The 20,000-nt window shown below is 33.1% G+C and overlaps 1 protein-coding gene across 1 annotated transcript in view; it reads right to left on the minus strand.

Annotated features, from left to right (window-relative positions):
* LOC145270515 (uncharacterized) overlaps positions 1 to 20,000 on the minus strand; it is a 71,771-nt gene that overhangs the window by 25,229 nt on the left and 26,542 nt on the right. The window contains exons 4-5 of the mRNA XM_080126176.1: positions 17,876 to 17,984; positions 7,909 to 9,935 (exon numbers count right to left, since the gene is read on the minus strand). Coding sequence (XP_079982302.1) covers positions 7,909 to 9,935; positions 17,876 to 17,984 — 2,136 coding nt within the window. The remainder of the gene's footprint in view (positions 1 to 7,908; positions 9,936 to 17,875; positions 17,985 to 20,000) is intronic.

The following is a 20,000-nucleotide window of genomic DNA, read 5'->3' on the forward strand; positions in this document are numbered from 1 at the left end:
CAACACATCGGACGACACACAGTTATAGTATTTGGCGTGGTTTCAAGCGAGGGCCACATCATGCCACCTCACATCTAAGAAGTCAGCTTGAAAGTCAACACCAAAGTGTACCTGGATGTGCTGAAGATTGTGGCGATCCCCTGGTGCAATCAGGTGGCTACTGGCAGGCCCTAGATGTGGCAGCAGGACGGCGCTGACCCACAAATCCAATGAGACCCAGGCTTGGCTTCGGAAGGAATGCTATGACCTTGTACCCTTTTCCTATTGCCCTCCCACCTCCCCGACCTGAACCCTGACTACTTCGTTTGGTCATACATCAAGGACATAACTGACATGTGGAACTCTGTTCCGTCTGCCTGCTTCCCACCGGACTACAACTTGGATGTCCTCAAGTCCAATGTTAACAAATTCCTAATGAACCGCCCCTTAAATAAACACTTCATCAAATCTCCACACTAACGTAATGTACTTGCAATAACCCTTATCCCTGAGTGGCTTCCGGGCCTTGACAAGTGGTGATCACCGTGCAAAAAAAAAGTAATACAAACCCCATAATATATATATATATATATATATATATATATATATATATATATATATATATAAAAAGACATGACCTACCACAATACCAAAGCCAGTTCGATTTCTGCCATCCGCCGAGTAATAGCCGAGCTCCCGCCGGCGCTTGTGGAAAAAGCATGCCCCCAGTTTCGGACCCATGATTGAGGCTGAAGGCAGCTTCATAATTAATGGAATTGATTCTTTCGATAAAAGTTTTAAAATAAAGCTGTTGTTTTCTTTAGGGCGACATGTTGATCGTTCTACCCCGTATGTAAGATACTCCGAATATCTTAACTTCTTACTATTTTCCTTATGGAAGCATAGGATACATTAATTAGAAAATAGCTTAAAGCTGTTTACAAGGAAGTGGTTATTAATTTTCCCTCTATAACTAAAGTACTAGTACCACCACCAGTCTACATCGGATAATATTACACACATTATGCATTAACTTCTTACTATTTTCCTTCATAAATTCAAACATGGCTGGAAATTTGTGGAAACAGTTCTCAGACCTGGTTGCATCACTTCTGCCATGAGGCATCTGTCGAGTTTAGACTGCCATTTTGGAAGATCAACACGTGACTATTTGCCAAATAGTCCAAGAAGTCTAGATTAGTACAGGGTCTATGGAAACTTAATTAATTGGAAAATGAAACAGAAAATAGCTCAAAGGGGAAATAACTTACAGCTGTTTACAAGGAAGTGGTTATTAATTTTCCCTCTATAACTAAAGTACTAGTACCACCACCAGTCTACATCGGATAATATTACACACATTATGCATAATCTCCCTGTCCGTCTTCGTAACTGGCTAATTAACTCATACACAAACTATTACCTTTACTTTTCCATTTACAAAAAAATAACAATTTAAAGGCAACTGCTATAATCCTATCCTATTTATTTCAAACTAATTAAGCACAAGGCCATCAAAGTGTGTGTGTGTGGGGGGGTCGTTGATCATCCACATTTATCCTACTCTAAACTAGAATCATCTTAGTCACCACAATACTACATTTATATCCTATTTATAATAATTTGATTGCAGAAATTCACCTCTGGACAAAAACGTAGGTTTACAATAACGGAGGTCACATACACATTTATTATGTCTAAATTATTATCCATCATCTTATGTAACTTTAGAATAAAATACTACATTCCATCATTACGATGGCGCACACCTTACAAGGAAGTGGTTATTAATTTTCCCTCTATAACTAAAGTACTAGTACCACCACCAGTCTACATCGGATAATATTACACACATTATGCATAATCTCCCTGTCCGTCTTCGTAACTGGCTAATTAACTCATACACAAACTATTACCTTTCCTTTTCCATTTACAAAAAAATAACAATTTCTTCGGGTATTGTCATTGGCTGCGAGTTTAGAAATCGCTTATTCCGGAATACAAACATACACAAATAAAAGAACACGCTGCTCAGTACAAACATGGCTGCATGATTAGAACGTACAACACACCAATTGTTTTTTCCCTTTTATTTCTTAATTATAATATTTCATTTACGACATTGCCTTACAGACTACGGCATAAACGATCCTCGAGTTGCCTATTGGCCTTGATAAGTGCTAATATAGAGAGAAGAGAAACAGGGTGAGAGAGAGAGAAGATAAAGAGTGTGAGCACAAACTTGCAGGTTTCATCAGTGAGCAAAATACCAAGGAAGCAAATATATATATATGTATATATATATATATATATATATATATATATATATATATATATATATATATATATGTATTAAGTAAAGTGATTTTCAATTTAAAAATTAAAAAAAAAATTTTTTAATTTAAAAATCAAATTTTAATTAAATTAAAAATCAGTTTCATAAGAAGGAACAACAACAAAGTCAATTATCTGTACGATCGTTTCGGATATATATTACCTCTTGATTATTGTGATTATTTTCCGTTAGGTCTATTGTTGGATTATTATGTGGTGGGTTGATTAGTAATTGATCGGTAGATTGATTTAAGTTGGTGTTATTATTTAATCTGGTAGTTGGATTATGGCTGTTAATAGGTTCTTGTAGATTTGGAGTTTTTGATACTGTGCAGCTATAGATAACATTTTTAATTTTACATGAGCCTTGTAGGGGACATTTATTTTTTCTTCTACAGTTACAGTCCGATGTATTTTATATAGTTGTATTTTGTAGTTTATTAATTTTCTTATTATTAGAGCTAATTATTTTCTGATGAAGGTTAGGCATAGTAGAGTAAGAGACTTTAATTGTGTTCTTATTGAAAATTTTATTATATCTATGGGGGCTTTAAAGTTCTTATCTAATATTTTAAAAAAATTCTCTGGCTATGTTTGTTTCTAGGTTTTTGGAATACGGGGGGTTGAACCATAAGATCTTCTTGTGTCTATTCTTACGTTTACGGGTTTTAGTTTGCTGTTTATTTGTATTATTATCTAATATTTGTAGTGTCTTTTAAATTCAATAAAAATTCTTATGAAACTGATTTTTAATTTAATTAAAATTTGATTTTTAAATTAAAAATTTTTTTTTTTAATTTTTAAATTGAAAATCACTTTACTTAATATTGAATTAGCTCTAGGACATTTAACTATCGAGCTTATTATAGATCTAAATTACAACGAGAACTTTCTATTTCCTGTATTTTAATTAAACTAGTAATTTCACTGTTACATTAAAATACACTTAGCTCTTTAGACTAGTATTCTAGTCTCCTTTAAAAATATATATATATATATATATATATATATATATACTTCAGAATAAAGTTATTTAACAATCAGCTGGTATAAAAACCTGTGATTATAAGATTTACAAAATATTACTGGCATTCTGTAGACATTCAGCGTGAATGTAGACCTCGCGATATTATTGTAGTCCTTTTGTTAAAACTGTAAAAGTATTCATCTAAGTAATCTGGTTAATGTAGTGTCAGAATATATCTGGTTATTACGGTTTATCAACAATGTTCTTATATGAGTCTGACATATTTCTATTGTATGGACGCCCGGCGCAAACGGAAACCTCACGATATCATTATACTATTTTTAGACAGAACAGATACTAGCATTGGATCCTATCCCATCTAAATAAGAATTGCTCGATATACAAGATAGAGCAAATAAATACGTAAGAATTTTTGTCTCCTTAACCTATAGGGTTTCGATGTCTACCATCTCTTCAGAGTAAAAAATATTAGCAAATATTTATGTAGGTATGCACCCTATTTGCTAAAGTCAGTGAGACATGGAAAATCAAAGTAAAAAATAATTGATTAATCAGAAGTCATATAGCAAGTAAATTTGAAGAAAAGGATATGAAAATTTTAGATCCTTTAAAGATCGAAGCTGTATATTGGGTAATCCGCACAACTGAGTAGATATCCGGGTCGGGCATATTCTTGGAGGAATTCTATTAACCCTATAGGTTAAGGAGATAACATTTCAAAAGTATTCTTTGTCTTGCTTAGAATAATAAAAATCTTTGATATGAAACTCAAATATTTCACTTCAAAAACGGTTTTTTAAATTCTTTGAATCACTATAATTTAATATATATACATATATATATATACTAGCAAAAGTACCCGTCGTTGACTGGGTTTAAAAACAGCCTACAGAAAAATGGACTCTGATCTATGAAAGTATGATAGGTTATGAAAAGAAAGCGTTGTAAATTTAGGTTGAATTCGGGAGTATCAAAACCAAAGCAAAATATGATGAAAGTAAAAATAAAATAAACCCCATAATTTATTATACTATACCTGTTCACATTGAAACACTTATCACAATATTCTGTGGATCTATATTAAAAAACCTTGTCAAACTTTGTGACATATTTCCATTCTATGGAGGTCAGGTGCGAACGAACACCCCATAATTTTATTATACCATATTTCTTCAAACTGAAACATAATTATCAAAGTATACTTACGCAGATAGATATGAAAAGTATTTATTAAAGTTTGTGCCTATTTCCATTCTATGGAGGCCAGGCGCGAACGCAGACACCACAATTTTATTATATCATCCTTATTTAAGTTAAAACGTACTTATCAAAGTATTCTTATGTACATCTATATCAAAGACACTTGTAAACGTTTTTTTGTTGTTTAATTTTTAAATTTTTTATTTCCATACTTTGTGGACCAGGCACGAACGCAGACCCCACAATTTTAATGAATCACCATTCTGCCAGATCAAACATACCCATTCCCGTGTCTCGATACATCTTCTATCATTATATGTAATCAGTTTTTTAAAATAGTACAACCATATAGGAGCCTATTCGTAACCACACCCCCCCCACACACACACACACATTCAGCTTTATATTATATATATATATATATATATATATATATATATATATATATATATATATACAGCGAGGAAGCGACATTATATATGTGTGTGTGTGTGTGTGTGTGAGAAAGAGAGATAGAGAGAGATAGAGAGAGATAGAGAGAAAGAGAGAGGCAAACAGAGAACTAATGGGAGGACGGGAGAGATAGAGATAGAGAGAGATTCAGAAGGTGGGAAAGAGATCACTGCTATACTCATTTTATTTGGGTCATTAATTCATTAACACCTAGCGAAATGTTGTTATAAGCGTTATACTGTAAACAGTAAAATGGCAATTTCACGGTGACAAAGACGATAAAACTGTTTACTTTTTCATCGCCTCCTTTTCCACTTAGCGTTGCGCGTTCGAGCCTTGGCACTGCCGGTAACTTTTTTTCTTGTTTTCGTTTCTTCGTCTGTGTGTGTTAGATAATAAAATGGTTAAAAGTTAAATTAGTTATTATCGATCTATCTTTTTTTTATTTTATTTTTTTTAATTACATTTTCACCCCAAACAAGGCACATTGCCACTTTGGTGTAGGGGGCTACTATCAGGGGAAACATCTACTGGGGTACTATGTAGGGATTAGGGCAGCGAGATGTTGGTTCACGTTGCACTTGAACTTATGCATGTCAGTACAGTTGGGGAAGCAGTGACCTGGAATGGAATTCCAAAGTCTAGCAGTTCTGGGGAAGAAACTACTGGAGTAGAAAGATCTTTTACATCTAGGGATCTCTACAGTGTGGGGGTGGGATTTTGCAGCTTGTCGAGTTTGTCGAGGGTGTTCACGTCGTGGGGGCACAAGTGCTTGCAGTTCTTCAGAGCATTCATCTATCTGTCTATCTCTCTGTTTATCTATCTATCCCAGTGACATTGATAGAAGAATTTATATAGGAAGTTATTTATTGTTTATAGAATAAAGTGTAGCAATGGGCTTTAGCTGAGGATGTTTATATAAATTAGCTAGGTTAAATAAACAAAGTAATCTTGAACAGGCGTATGTGGAAAGGTCACACGTGTGCGTTTGAATGATTACGTAACGTAACTGAGGTCAAGAGGTCAGAAAGGTTAGAGAAAAGAGTTGAGTTTGAGTATAGTCACGGAAGTGAATGGACGTGCTTAAAAAAAGCCAGGAAGCGGGCTGTAAAGAACAAGCATTTAGGCACGTGATGCAGACTCCTTGTGAAGACCATTTGAGACAGCTGAAATAAATTTATATTTTAAAAATATAAAGTGTTGTTCTGTGGTTTCACAAAAGAAGAAAGAACAGAAGTCTCAATTGGTTATGGTATTTTGTCATTTCATGTTTCATCACGGAGCTCAGCAGTGAAGATAGAAGAACTCTTTAAGAAAGAAAGGTATGCAGCATATATTATTCTTCGTATAGAAAATGATACTTTTATGTAAATATGAATTGTAATATATACCATCTACTACTGTACACTCAGTAACCTTTACTCTCGAGTTGCCTCCGGGCCTTGATAAGTGCTGACTATTTTGTAAACAAAAAAGTAGTTATTTTTATTATTTGGACTATTACTCTCATCTTGGTTCTTGTTTTTTCTTCACAATGTAGCAATGGGTTTTAGCTGAGGATGTTTACAAAAATTAGCTTAGTTAAACATAAGCAAAATAACCTTGAGCAGAAGAGGTCATGTTAAGGAGACGTGGCTTTTAAATCAGTTGCGTCACCGGAACTGGGGGCGGGAGGTCGGGAAGTTTAGCATATAGACACGAAATGCATGATACTTTTATGTAAATATGAATTGTAATATATACCCGTGTGATAACTCTCTGACACAACATAACTCAGTTTATACGTTGATATCATTATCGTTATTTTTGACGTATTTGCGTTTTCAAAAAAGAATATTGCATTTTAATTGTCCGCAAATAAGTTGTCGAATCTTAAGCAATTTAATTTTTTTTTCTAAAACGAATATCGTGGGAGTAATCTAAACACAAAATTATTTTCTAGAAATTATTTTTTAAAAAAGTCATTTTGGTTTACCTAAATATTCGTGACCTATTTGCGTTTTAAAAAGACTAATGTTTAATGGAAGTTTTCTGGCAAGGTAGTTACCGACGACGCTATTTTTTTTTTTGGCTTTTATTTTACTGTGCTTTATGACGGACGTTTCCTTTTCTTTCCTTTTTTACTAGACCGACGCCCACCCTCTAACTAAAAGGGTATCTTTAAGGTCAACACGGGTATCTCGTTTGATGTAAACATAATTTTTTCAACATTATGACATGAACAATATGTCTATATCATAATTGCTTCACAAACTCTATAGAGGTAAAATTTAATTATGTTATTATTGAACATGTAATCATGGGATTATTAAATTACTAGCATTTTAGCCCGGCGTTGCCCGGGTATTTTGTGTGTGTTGAAAAAAAAAAAAGCGGTCAATTTTTTAAAAATTTGACCCCTATTATGATCCCTTAACATTTATTTTTTTGGGCTCAAATCAAATTATTAAGTTAGATCCATGTCCAAGGAACCTATATCTAAAATTTCAAGTGTTTAGACCCCAAAATTTGGCAGAAGAGTTTGGTAGAGTTCTCAAAGGTCAAATCGTTGAACTTTGACGCCTTAACAGCCAAATTTCTGGCCGAAAACGGATTACAAAGACTTTCTCAAATCTCAGTACTCTGTATATCAAATTTCGAGTCTGTAGACTAAAAATTGACAGAGTTATTGCGTTGGTAAACGTACACAGACACACAAACAGACACACACACAGACACGTTCACTTATATATATATATATATATATATGTGTATGGTGGAAGCACAGATTACTTACAGAAGACCCCCCCAACATGTTAAGAATGGCTTTCAAAATAATAACATTATTATTTCAATACGGTAAAAAAATACACACGTACTCAACATTTACATTATAATAACCCTTATTCTCGAGTGGCCTATGGGCCTTGATAAGTGGTGATGCTTATGAAAATGAAAAGAATCGAATCTCTCACCTGGAGCTGTCATAACATCTGCAGTTGTTGCGCTTTCCGTAGTCTTCAGTTCGTCTGTAGTGAACTGTGACGTCGTTTCTTCTTCCGTGGAGAAATGTAATGTAGTCGGTAAGCTGGTAACTTCTTCCGTGATGAATTGCCAAATGTCACTTCCATTTCGAGAGAACTGTGAGTCCGTCACTTCTTCTGTAATCCACTCTGAACTTCTAGAATTTTTGCTCGAGAGTTGCGAATCTGTGACTTCTGTAATAAGGGATGACGTTCTATCATCTATTCTAGAGAACTGCGAGTCTGTGACATCTTTCGTGATGTCTGTGACATCTTTCGTGATGAATTCTGAAGTGCTAGGATCTTCTCTTGTGAACTGAGAGTCTGTTACATCTTCTGTGATGAACTGCGAACTTCTAGGATATTCTCTAGAGAACTGTGAATCTGTCACTTTTTCTGTTATGAATTCTGAAGTTCTAAGATCTTCCCTCGAGAACTGCGAGTCGGTTACGTCTGTGTTTAACTCCGAACTTCTAGGATATTCTCTAGAGAACTGTGAATCTGTGACTTCTTCCGTGATGAATTCTGAAGTTCTAAGATCTTCCCTCGAGAACTGCGAATCGGTTACGTCTGTGTTTAACTCCGAACTTCTAGGATATTCTCTAGAGAACTGTGAATCTGTGACTTCTTCCGTGATGAATTCTGAAGTTCCAAGATCTTCCCTCGAGAACTGCGAGTCGGTTACTTCCTTTGTTATGAACTGTGAACTTTCGCTAGAGAACTGCGAATCGGTTACGTCTGTGTTTAACTCCGAACTTCTAGGATATTCTCTAGAGAACTGTGAATCTGTGACTTCTTCCGTGATGATTTCTGAAGTTCTAAGATCTTCCCTCGAGAACTGCGAATCGGTTACGTCTGTGTTTAACTCCGAACTTCTAGGATATTCTCTAGAGAACTGTGAATCTGTGACTTCTTCCGTGATGAATTCTGAAGTTCTAAGATCTTCCCTCGAGAACTGCGAATCGGTTACGTCTGTGTTTAACTCCGAACTTCTAGGATATTCTCTAGAGAACTGTGAATCTGTGACTTCTTCCGTGATGAATTCTGAAGTTCTAAGATCTTCCCTCGAGAACTGCGAATCGGTTACGTCTGTGTTTAACTCCGAACTTCTAGGATATTCTCTAGAGAACTGTGAATCTGTGACTTCTTCCGTGATGAATTCTGAAGTTCTAAGATCTTCCCTCGAGAACTGCGAATCGGTTACGTCTGTGTTTAACTCCGAACTTCTAGGATATTCTCTAGAGAACTGAGAATCTGTGACTGCTTCCGTGATGAATTCTGAAGTTCTAAGATCTTCCCTCGAGAACTGCGAGTCGGTTACTTCCTTTGTTATGAACGGTGAACTTTCGCTAGAGAATTGCGGATCGGTTACGTCTGTGTTTAACTCCGAACTTCTAGGATATTCTCTAGAGAACTGTGAATCTGTCACTTTTTCTGTTATTAATTCTGAAGTTCTAAGATCTTCCCTCGAGAACTGTGAGTCAGTTACTTCTGTTATGAACTGTGAACTTTCTCTAGAGAACTGTGAATCTGTGACTTCTTCCGTGAGGAATTCTGAAGTTCTAGGATCTTCCCTCGAGAAGTGCGAGTCGGTTACTTCGGTGTTGAACTGCGAAGTTCTAATATCTCTAGAAAACTGAGAGTTTGTCACGATTTCCGTATTGAATTCTGAGGTGCTAAGATCTTCTCTCGAGAATTGTGGGTCTGTTGTTTCGTCTGTGATAAACTCTGAAGTTTTAGCATCTTTAGTCGAGAATTGTGAGTCTGTAATTTCTTCGGTTATGGATTCTGAAGAAGGCTGTTCATTCGAGAAATCTGAGTTCGCCAGTGTCGTGAACATTAGAAGTTTTTCAGTAGTCGGTTTTTCTGTTGTCATGAGCGGTTCTATAGATGGCTCCTCGGTTCTGGAAGTTAAACAAGGACCCGTGTGATGCTCGTCGAGGTTTTCATCACGACACATTGCTTTTGAAAAGTGACAACTGAAAAAAAAGAAGACAGGCGTGACAGACAAGAAAATACTATTTCCAACACAAACGTGACAGACAACAAAATTCTATTTCCAAGATAAACGTGACAGACAAGAAAATTCTATTTCCAACACAAACGTGACAGACAACAAAATTCTATTTCCAAGATAAACGTGACAGACAAGAAAATTCTATTTCCAACACAAACGTGACAGACAAGAAAATTCTATTTCCAAGATAAACGTGACAGACAAGAAAATACTATTTCCAACATAAACGTGACAGACAAGAAAATTCTATTTCCAAGATAAACGTGACAGACAAGAAAATTCTATTTCCAAGATAAAAGTGACAAACCAACAAAATTCTATTTCCAACACAAACGTGGCAGACAACAAAATTTTATTTCTAACATAAGCATTACAGACAACAAAATTTTATTTCTGACATAAACATGACAGACAACAAAATTCTATTTCCAACATAAACTTGGATGTGTTCAAGACCAACGTTAACAAATTCCTAATGAACCGCCCCTTAAGTAAACACTTCATCAAATCTCCACACTAACGTAATGTACTTGCAATAACCCTTATCCCTTAGTGGCTTCCGGGCCTTGATAAGTGGTGATCACTGTGTAAAAAAAAATTTCCAAGAAAAACGTGACAAACAACAAAATTCTATTTTCAACATAAACGTGACAGACAACAAAATTCTATTTCTAACATGAACATGACAGACAAAAAAATTCTATTGCTAACATAAACATGACAGACAACAAAATTCTATTTCTAATATAAATATGACAGACAACAAAATTCTATTTCTAACGTAAACGTAACAGACAACAAAATTCCATTTCCAAGATAAACGTGACAGACAACAAAATTCTATTTCCAAGATATCTTGTCTGTCACGTTTGTGTTGGAAATAGATATATCTCATAGGATTAGCAAATCTCTCGACGGAGGCAACCTTTCTAGGGCAATTGCTCTTGACATATCTAAGGCCTTTGATAGGGTATGGCATAAAGGTTTACTTCACAAGATCTCTAGCTATGGTATTGCTGGAAATGTCTTCTCAATTATTAAATCATTTCTTTCTGATAGGTTCATAAGAGTAGTAGTTGAGGGGCAAAAATCAGAAGCTCACAGTATTAATACCGGTGTCACTCAGGGGTCCATCATGGGCCCAACTCTTTTCCTGATCTACATTAATGATCTTCCAAATCACATCCTTACATCATTTGTAGACATCTATGCTGACGACACTACCATTTATGGTAGCACATCTAAGACAGTAAACGACCAAGTTCTCTCCAATTCTCTCTCTTCTGATCTTGAGCACGTAGTACAATGGGGTAAAGAATGGCTGGTTACTTTTAATCCATCTAAAACCAAGCTTCTCTCTTTACATCATCAACATTCTGATCCACATCTGACATCAATTGAAATGAATGGCTCTCGTCTTCAGAAGGCCTCAAGTTTTGACAAACTTCTTGGCTTGACCATTACTCCTGATCTTAAATGGAACACGTACATCAAATCTGTTACCAAGGCCGCTGGAAAAATGGTGGGATCTTTCTATCGATCCAGTAGATATCTCACTGCTGATGCTATTCTTTATCTATATAAGAGCCAGGTACGTCCAAGGATGGAATACTGTTGCCACATCTGGGCAGGAGCTGCTAGAAAGGACTTGGCTTGCCTTGATAGAGTTAAAAATAGACTTCGTAGCCTCGTAGGAGATGTCCTTTTCTCTTCCTTGCAACCTTTATCTCACAGAAGAGATGTTGCGAGTTTGTCTCTGATGTATCGTTATTTTCATGGAAAGTGTTCAAATGAGCTTCAATCTATGGCCCCCCCCCTCGCCAAACTTTCACAAGAAACACTCATCTAGCTGTAAACACTATCAATAATTCCCCCCACTCTTTATCTGTGCCTAAACCTAAACGTAGATTCCATGAACAAAGCTTCTTTCTTAGAACTGCACGCCTGTGGAATTGTCTTCCGTTTTCCTGCTTTCCGGCTGACTACAATATGGTTGTCTTCAAGTCTAACGTAAATAAGTTCTTGATGAGCCGTTCCATATAAGTTATCAACTTTACCAAATTTTCATTACTAATGATTACTATAATGTCCAATTTCTACTGTACACTCTTTAACCCTTGTCCTTGAGTGGCTTCTTGGCCTTGATAATGTGGTGATTCCTATGTAAAAAAAAATAAACGTGACAGACAACAAAATTCTATTTTCAACATAAACGTGATAGACAACAAAATTCTATTTCTATCATAAACATGACAGACCACAAAATTCTATTTCTAACATAAATATGACAGACAACAAAATTCTATTTCTAACATAAACATGACAGACAACAAAATTCTATTTTCAACATAAACGTGACAGACAACAAAATTCTATTCATAACATAAACATGACAGACAACAAAATTCTATTGTTAACATAAACATGACAGACAACAAAATTCTATTTCTAACGTAAACGTAACAGACAACAAAATTCCATTTCCAAGATAAACGTGACAGACAACAAAATTCTATTTTCAAGATAAACGTGACAGACAAGAAAATTCTATTTTCAACATAAACGTAACAGACAACAAAATTCTATTTCTAACATAAATATGACAGATAAGAAAATTCTATTTATAACATAAACGTAACAGACAACAAAATTCTATTTCCAAGATAAATGTGACAGACAACAAAATTCTATTTCTAACATAAATATCACAGACAACAAAATTCTATTTTCAACATAAACATGACAGACAACAAAATTCTATTTCTAACATAAATATAACAGATAAGAAAATTCTATTTATAACATAAACGTAACAGACAACAAAATTCTATTTCCAAGATAAACGTGACAGACAACAAAATTCTATTTCCAAAATAAACGTGACAGACAACAAAATTCTATTTTCAACATAAACGTAACAGACAACAAAATTCTATTTCTAACATAAATATGACAGATAAGAAAATTCTATTTATAACATAAACGTAACAGACAACAAAATTCTATTTCCAAGATAAACGTGACAGATAACAAAATTCTATTTCCAAGATAAACGTGACAGACAACAAAATTCTATTTTCAACATAAACGTGACAGACAACAAAATTCTATTTCTAACATAAATATGACAGATAAGAAAATTCTATTTATAACATAAACGTAACAGACAACAAAATTCTATTTCCAAGATAAACGTGACAGACAACAAAATTCTATTTCTAACATAAATATGACAGACAACAAAATTCTATTTCTAACATAAACGTAACAGACAACAAAATTCTATTTCCAAGATAAACGTGACAGACAACAAAATTCTATTTCCAAGATAAACGTGACAGACAACAAAATTCTATTTCCAACATAAACGTGACAGACAACAAAATTCTATTTCTAACATAAACGTGACAGACAACAAAATTCTATTTCTAACATAAACGTAACAGACAAGAAAATTCTATTTCCAAGATAAACGTGACAGACAACAAAATTCTATTTCCAACATAAATATGACAGACAACAAAATTCTATTTCTAACATAAACGTAACAGACAACAAAATTCTATTTCCAAGATAAACGTGTGTTACATATGAGGGTTTCATTAAAAGAGAGTCTTAGAGAGAGATGCTTCGAAAGAGAGAGAGAAAGACGTTCTTGTAAGAGAGATTTATTAAGAGGGATGTTGAAAGACTCAGAGAGAGAGAGAGAGAGAGAGAGATTTTTGTTGTAAGAGACTTTGTCTTATTACATATGATGTTGTATCTTAGAGAGTGATGTGTTGTAAGGGTTCTAGAGAGGGATGTTGAAGACTCAGAGAGAGAGAGAGATGTTGTTGTAAGAGACTTTGAAAGATTGTTCGTTTATAACGATTCCGATATATTAAATGTTCATTCCTTGGATGCGTAGAAGAAGAAAGCTTTTTGTGTGAGGAGACAGTGTTCACTGTTCGGACATTGTGTAGACATGATGTAGATTCTCATTGTGGATATGAGAAGTCGAGATGTGTATGAAACGACATTTTATAACACAAATATATAATACAATTTCACTTTACCTTTTTGTAAGAATCATAAGACAAGACGACGTTTTTATAAAACACATGATGAATTTATTTCTTCACGACCGGCCGTGATTTCCATCATCAAGAATTCAAAGCTTCACATTTTAGTTTCAAAGTGACGTCTCGCTTCCTAGACAACTGACTCTCTCTGAGTTTCTTCACTGACTGTCTTCTAACTGAAGTTTTTTCTCTATCCCTAGAACTTTCTATTTTCCGTGACGTCATACACATGTTAAAACATGTGCCTTCTTTCACGTGTTCTGGACCTGAGTGTCGAAAACTTTTCCTATACTCAGTAACCTATTTTTCCAATATGTTAAAAACATTATCTTATAAGCTGCATTCTTTCAATTTAAAATTTCATAACAAACTTAACAGTTCACATTCTTTTCTTGAAATATTTTATCTATATTCAAAACAATTGTTTGTTTTACATTTTTAAATTCTCACACGTAATCTATTTCTAAACCTAAATTACGAGGTTCGAATTTCGTCTATTGCTATTTCATTTTCATTTTAACTAATCTCTCTATTTTTATACTTACATGAAAAAGGGGACATCCTTATCATGTAACACGTGACAGACAACAAAATTCTATTTCCAAGATAAACGTGACAGACAACAAAATTCTATTTCGAACATAAACATGACAGCCAAAATTTTTTTTCCAACATATACCTGACAAACAAACAAAATGCTATTTCTAACTTAAGCGTGACAGACAAAGAAAAATGCTATTTCCAACATAAAAGTTGAAAACAAATAAAAATGGTATATCCAACATCAACGTGTAAACAAGGAAAATTCTATTTCCAACATAAACGTGACAGACCAACGAAAGTGCTATTTGAAACATATTTGGTGGCAGACCAAAGAGTATTCTATTTGAAATATAAGTGTGACAGACCATAGAACATGTTATTTCAAACATAACTGTGAGATACCAACGTGAATGCTATTGTAAACTTAAATGCTTTAATTCGACTTACATCTAGATACTAGCAGGCGGCGCGGCGTTACCCGGTCGTAAAATACGCATTAATATTATATTTTAATTTATGCAGAAATTGAGACATGTTTGATACTACTAATAAAAGTGTTTTCAAGCCTACTTATTCTTTACATTAATAATCTGTCATGCGAACGTGCTAGATTTATATAAAAACTAATAGGTCGCCCGGCATTTAATTAATGCAGCATTCGTATTTATCATGAACAGAAATACTGTAGTTATTAAACGTAACGTAAGACTTCTTTACAAAAGTGAAGTAAAAAAAAACAAAACAAAAAAAAAACGGAAAGAAACTAAGAAACATGTAAATATTATGTTTTCCTAGATATTTCACTTCTTGTAATAAAAAAAATACTCGAACTGAAATCGAAATCAAACTCTAAAGACAGTAAGTAAAGTACGATAACCATTACACCAGCTTGACCTGACTTTTTTTACGTAGGCATCACTACTTATCAAGGCCCAGAGACCACTCAAGGATAAAGGTTAAGAGTGTACAGTAGTCAATTGGACAATATAGTAATCGTTATTAATGGATATTTGGTAAATTTGTTAACTTAAGTGAAACGACTTATCATGAACTTGTTTACGTTGGACTTTAAGACAGCCATATTGTAGTCAACTGGAAAGCAGGAAAACAAAAGACAATTCCACAGGCGTGCAGTTCTAAGAAAGAAGCTTTGTTTATGGAATCTACGTTTAGGTTTAGGCACAGATAAAGAGTGGGGGGAATTATTGATAGTGTTTTCAGCTAGACGAGTGTTTCTTGTGAAAGTTTGGCGAGAGGGGACCATAGAATGGAGCTCAGCCGAGCACTTTCCATGAAAATAACGATAAAGCAGAGACAAACTCGCAACGTCTCTTCTGTGAGATAGAGGTTGCAGGGAAGAAAAAAGGACATCCTGTACGAGGCTACGAAGTCTATTTTGAACTCTATTAAGGTAGGAAAGTCCTTTTTAGCAACTCCTGCCCAGGACTCATACTTTCATCTGATTGCACCCAGGTCTTTCTTTTTTAATTTTCAATTAGTACTACGTATATTGAGTACAATATAATAAACCAGTGACGTGCAGAGGAGGGGGTGTCCTAGAGTACCCAATCACCTACCCCGTTTACTCCTGTTTTAATAGTGCCCTTTTCAGAGGAATGAATTATTGGCCTGTGCTCCACTGAATCCCTTTTTCCGGATGAAAACCGAATAAAAAGTTTTCCATATATCTTATTATCTTATATACACAAATTTCAAGTCTGTAGATCAAAAATTCGTTGAGTATATAGGTTGAGAAGTGTCCTCACACACATTCTCACTTTTATAGATATAATTGTATACAATTTACATTGGCGATGTAAGGTTATTTTGCCAACAGTTCTGCTTTAAATGTAATTCTTTACTTTTGGACTCTTTTCCATTTTTCTTTATTAAATTTCCCCCCCCCAAACAGTTAAACCCAATATTTAAAAAAGAAGACTTTATATGCTTCTATCTGTATAAAAGCCATTTTTTTACACTAGTAATTGAAATTTGTAAATATTTATAATTTTACACATATATATTTACAATTACAATTATTCGTGTAACATTTAGAGTATTTACAAATTTAAATTATTTAATTTAAATTTGTAAATACTCTAAATGTTACACGAATAATTGTAATTTGTAAATATTCATAATTTTACACTAATAATTGTAATTTGTAAATATTTATAATTTTACACTAATAATTGTAATTTGTAAATATTCTTAATTTTACACTAATAAGTGAATTTGTATATATTCTTAATTTTGCACTAATAATTGTAATTTGTAAATATTCATAATTTTACACTAATAATTGTAATTTGTAAATATTCATAATTTTGCAGTAATAATTGTAATTTGTAAATGTTCTTAATTTTACACTAATAATTGTAATTTGTAAATATTTTTAATTTAACACTAATAATTCTAATTTGTAAATACTCTTAATTTAACACTATTAATTATAATTTGAAAATAGTCGTAATTTTACAATAATAATTGTAATTTTAAATATCTATAATATTACACTAGTAATTAAATTTGTAAATACTCTTAATTTTACACTAATAATTGTAATTTTTAATTATTCTTAATTTTACACTAATAATTATAATTTTTAAATATTCCTAATTTTACAATTTTTTAAATAGTTATATACAATTATTTCCAATATAGTAAGTTATGAAAACATATGATGATTAAGTCGCACAGAACTTTTCGTGTTTCAGCCTCACGACGACTCATCAAGGTGTCGCATGGAATTGATATTGACACATGTTTTTATTTTATTTTTTATATATTCACGTGGTTTTAAGTTTGCTAGTTAACCAATGAGATTCTTTGTTATTTCAGATCCTGTTTACAGCAGGCAATGTTTGGGCTTTTATCAGAGAAAGATTCAATTGACTGACAAGGGTGAAATACGAAAAATTACCTTAACTCTGGTGCTTTGAGGCTGAGAGAAAAACTCAGCTGGAGTTTTACGATCGTATTTTTTTTTCGTTGTATCATTATACCCAATATACTAGTAGATTTCTCTCCCAAAATTATTCACAGGGCCCCTTTTAACATTTCTGTGCGTTTTAGGAATGTATTTTTTTTTCTTGTTGTATCATTATACCCAATATATGCTAGTAGAATACCATCCCAAAATTTATTTCAATATTTCTGTGCGTTTTAGGATCGTACTTTTTCTAATTTTATCATTATACCAAATATATACTAGTAGACTACTATCCGAAAATCCTTCGTGGGGTGCCTTTTACTTTGTAGTAATTATTCATCTGTCAAAAGAAGGGGTCATACTTACTCGTTTACGTAAGTGTGTCCGTCTGTTCCGCAGATCATCTCTTCAGGCAAACCGTCGCATTTTCTCTCCATAATCGTCTTGCAGAAACGGTCTTCCACGGGATTGTATTCTGAATTCAAAAAGAAAAAGAAATATGTAGTGGTGTGAAAAGTAATTTTAAATTCGGGAGTTTCCGTGTAAAGTTAGAATTCAATAAGAAAGTGGAAAATTCCATTAGAAGTTTAAATCTTCAGAAGTAAGACCATTTAGCATGATATTACGTCATGGGAGGAAGTACGTGACAGAGAAGCCTAGTCGATTCTGCCTATTGGGTTTATGACGTCAAAACGATCAATTATGTTCGAGAAGATATAAAAACATTTTCTCTCTCTCTCTCTCTCTCTCTCTCTCTCTCTCTCTCTATATATATATATATATATATATATATATATATATAATTTGAGGTTGTATTTTTCAAAGATATGTAAAGACAAATTGAATATATATATATATATATATATATATATATATATATATATATATAAAATTTTATAAAGACAATCCCAGCTGAATGAAAATTGCTCAATATACCAGATAGAGCAAATAAATCATAATTTCGCAATTTAAATTTTATGATGTGAAGCGGTTAAATTTCAAATCTAAAATTTTTATTATATGCATATTATATTTATGACGTCAAAACGATCAATTATGTTCGAGAAGATATAAAAACATTTTCTCCTTCTCTCTCTCTCTCTCTCTCTCTCTCTCTCTCTCTATATATATATATATATATATATATATATTCAATTTGAGGTTGTATTTTTCAAAGATATGTAAAGACAAATTGACTATATATATATATATATATATATATATATATATATATATATATATATATATATATAAAATTTTATAAAGACAATCCCAGCTAAATGAAAATTGCTCAATATACCAGATAGAGCAAATGAATCATAATTTCGCAATTTTTATTATATGTAAAACAAAAAATCCATTTCAATAAGTATATCTTCTTAACCAGTAAAGGAGATATACTTATTGAAATGGATTCTATATACTCTATGATTATTGAAATGCATATAATAAAAATTTTAGATTTGAAATTTAACCGTTTCACATCATAAAATTAAAATTACTAAATCATGATTATATATATATATATATATATATATATATATATATGTGTGTGTGTGTGTGTGTGTGTTTTATTTTTTATTACCGTTCTATCTGTTTGGCTACATATGGTTCAGATATTGGACATGTTTACGATCCATAACCACTTCTGTAAGGCCTGACGAGGCTGTTGGATTGTAAACATGGTCGAACATCTGAAACATATATAGCCAAACAGATAGAAGGGTAATAAAAAAATAAAACACACATATATATATATATTTTTTATATAAGTGCTTGTATGAATTTGCTTGTGGGTCCAGCGATATTAATTCAATCAATTTATACAAGCACTTGCCCGATTCGGATATCTACACAGCTATGTGGATTACCCAACGCATAGCTTGGACCTTATTACCAAACGGATGTAAAGAACGCATAACTTGGATTTTACCAAGCAAGCTGGATCTAAAAAAACTTTCATATCCTTTTTCTGCAAATCCTCCTGCTACAGGACTTCTGATAAATTTATTATTTTGGCTTTGACTTTCCATGTCTCACTGACTTTAGCAAATAGGGTGCATACCTTTATAACTATTTGCTAATATTTTCTCTCCTCTGATGAGATGGTAGACATCGAAACCCTATAGGTTAAGGAGATAAACTTTCTAAAACATTCTTTGTCTTGCTTAGAATAATAAAAATTCTTTGATATGAAACTCAACCACTTCATTTCATTTCAATGAGAGTTTTTTGAAATTCATTGAATTACAATTTAATTTATTTGCTCTATCTTGCATATCGAGCAATTCTTGTTTAGATGGGATAACTTATAGAATATTACCGTCAGTAATATTTTGTAAACCTTACAATCTCACGTTTCCATGATAACTGATTGTTAAATAAAAACTATTCTGAAGTATATATATATATATATAGGGAAAGGTGTTTGTCTAGCCGCACTGATGATTTGTGATGCAACGAAACAGTACTGTATGTGGATGACAATTAA

Source organism: Euprymna scolopes, chromosome 46 (assembly GCF_053919585.1).
Source record: "Euprymna scolopes isolate OS-2025 chromosome 46, ASM5391958v1, whole genome shotgun sequence".
Lineage (NCBI taxonomy): Eukaryota > Metazoa > Mollusca > Cephalopoda > Sepiida > Sepiolidae > Euprymna > Euprymna scolopes.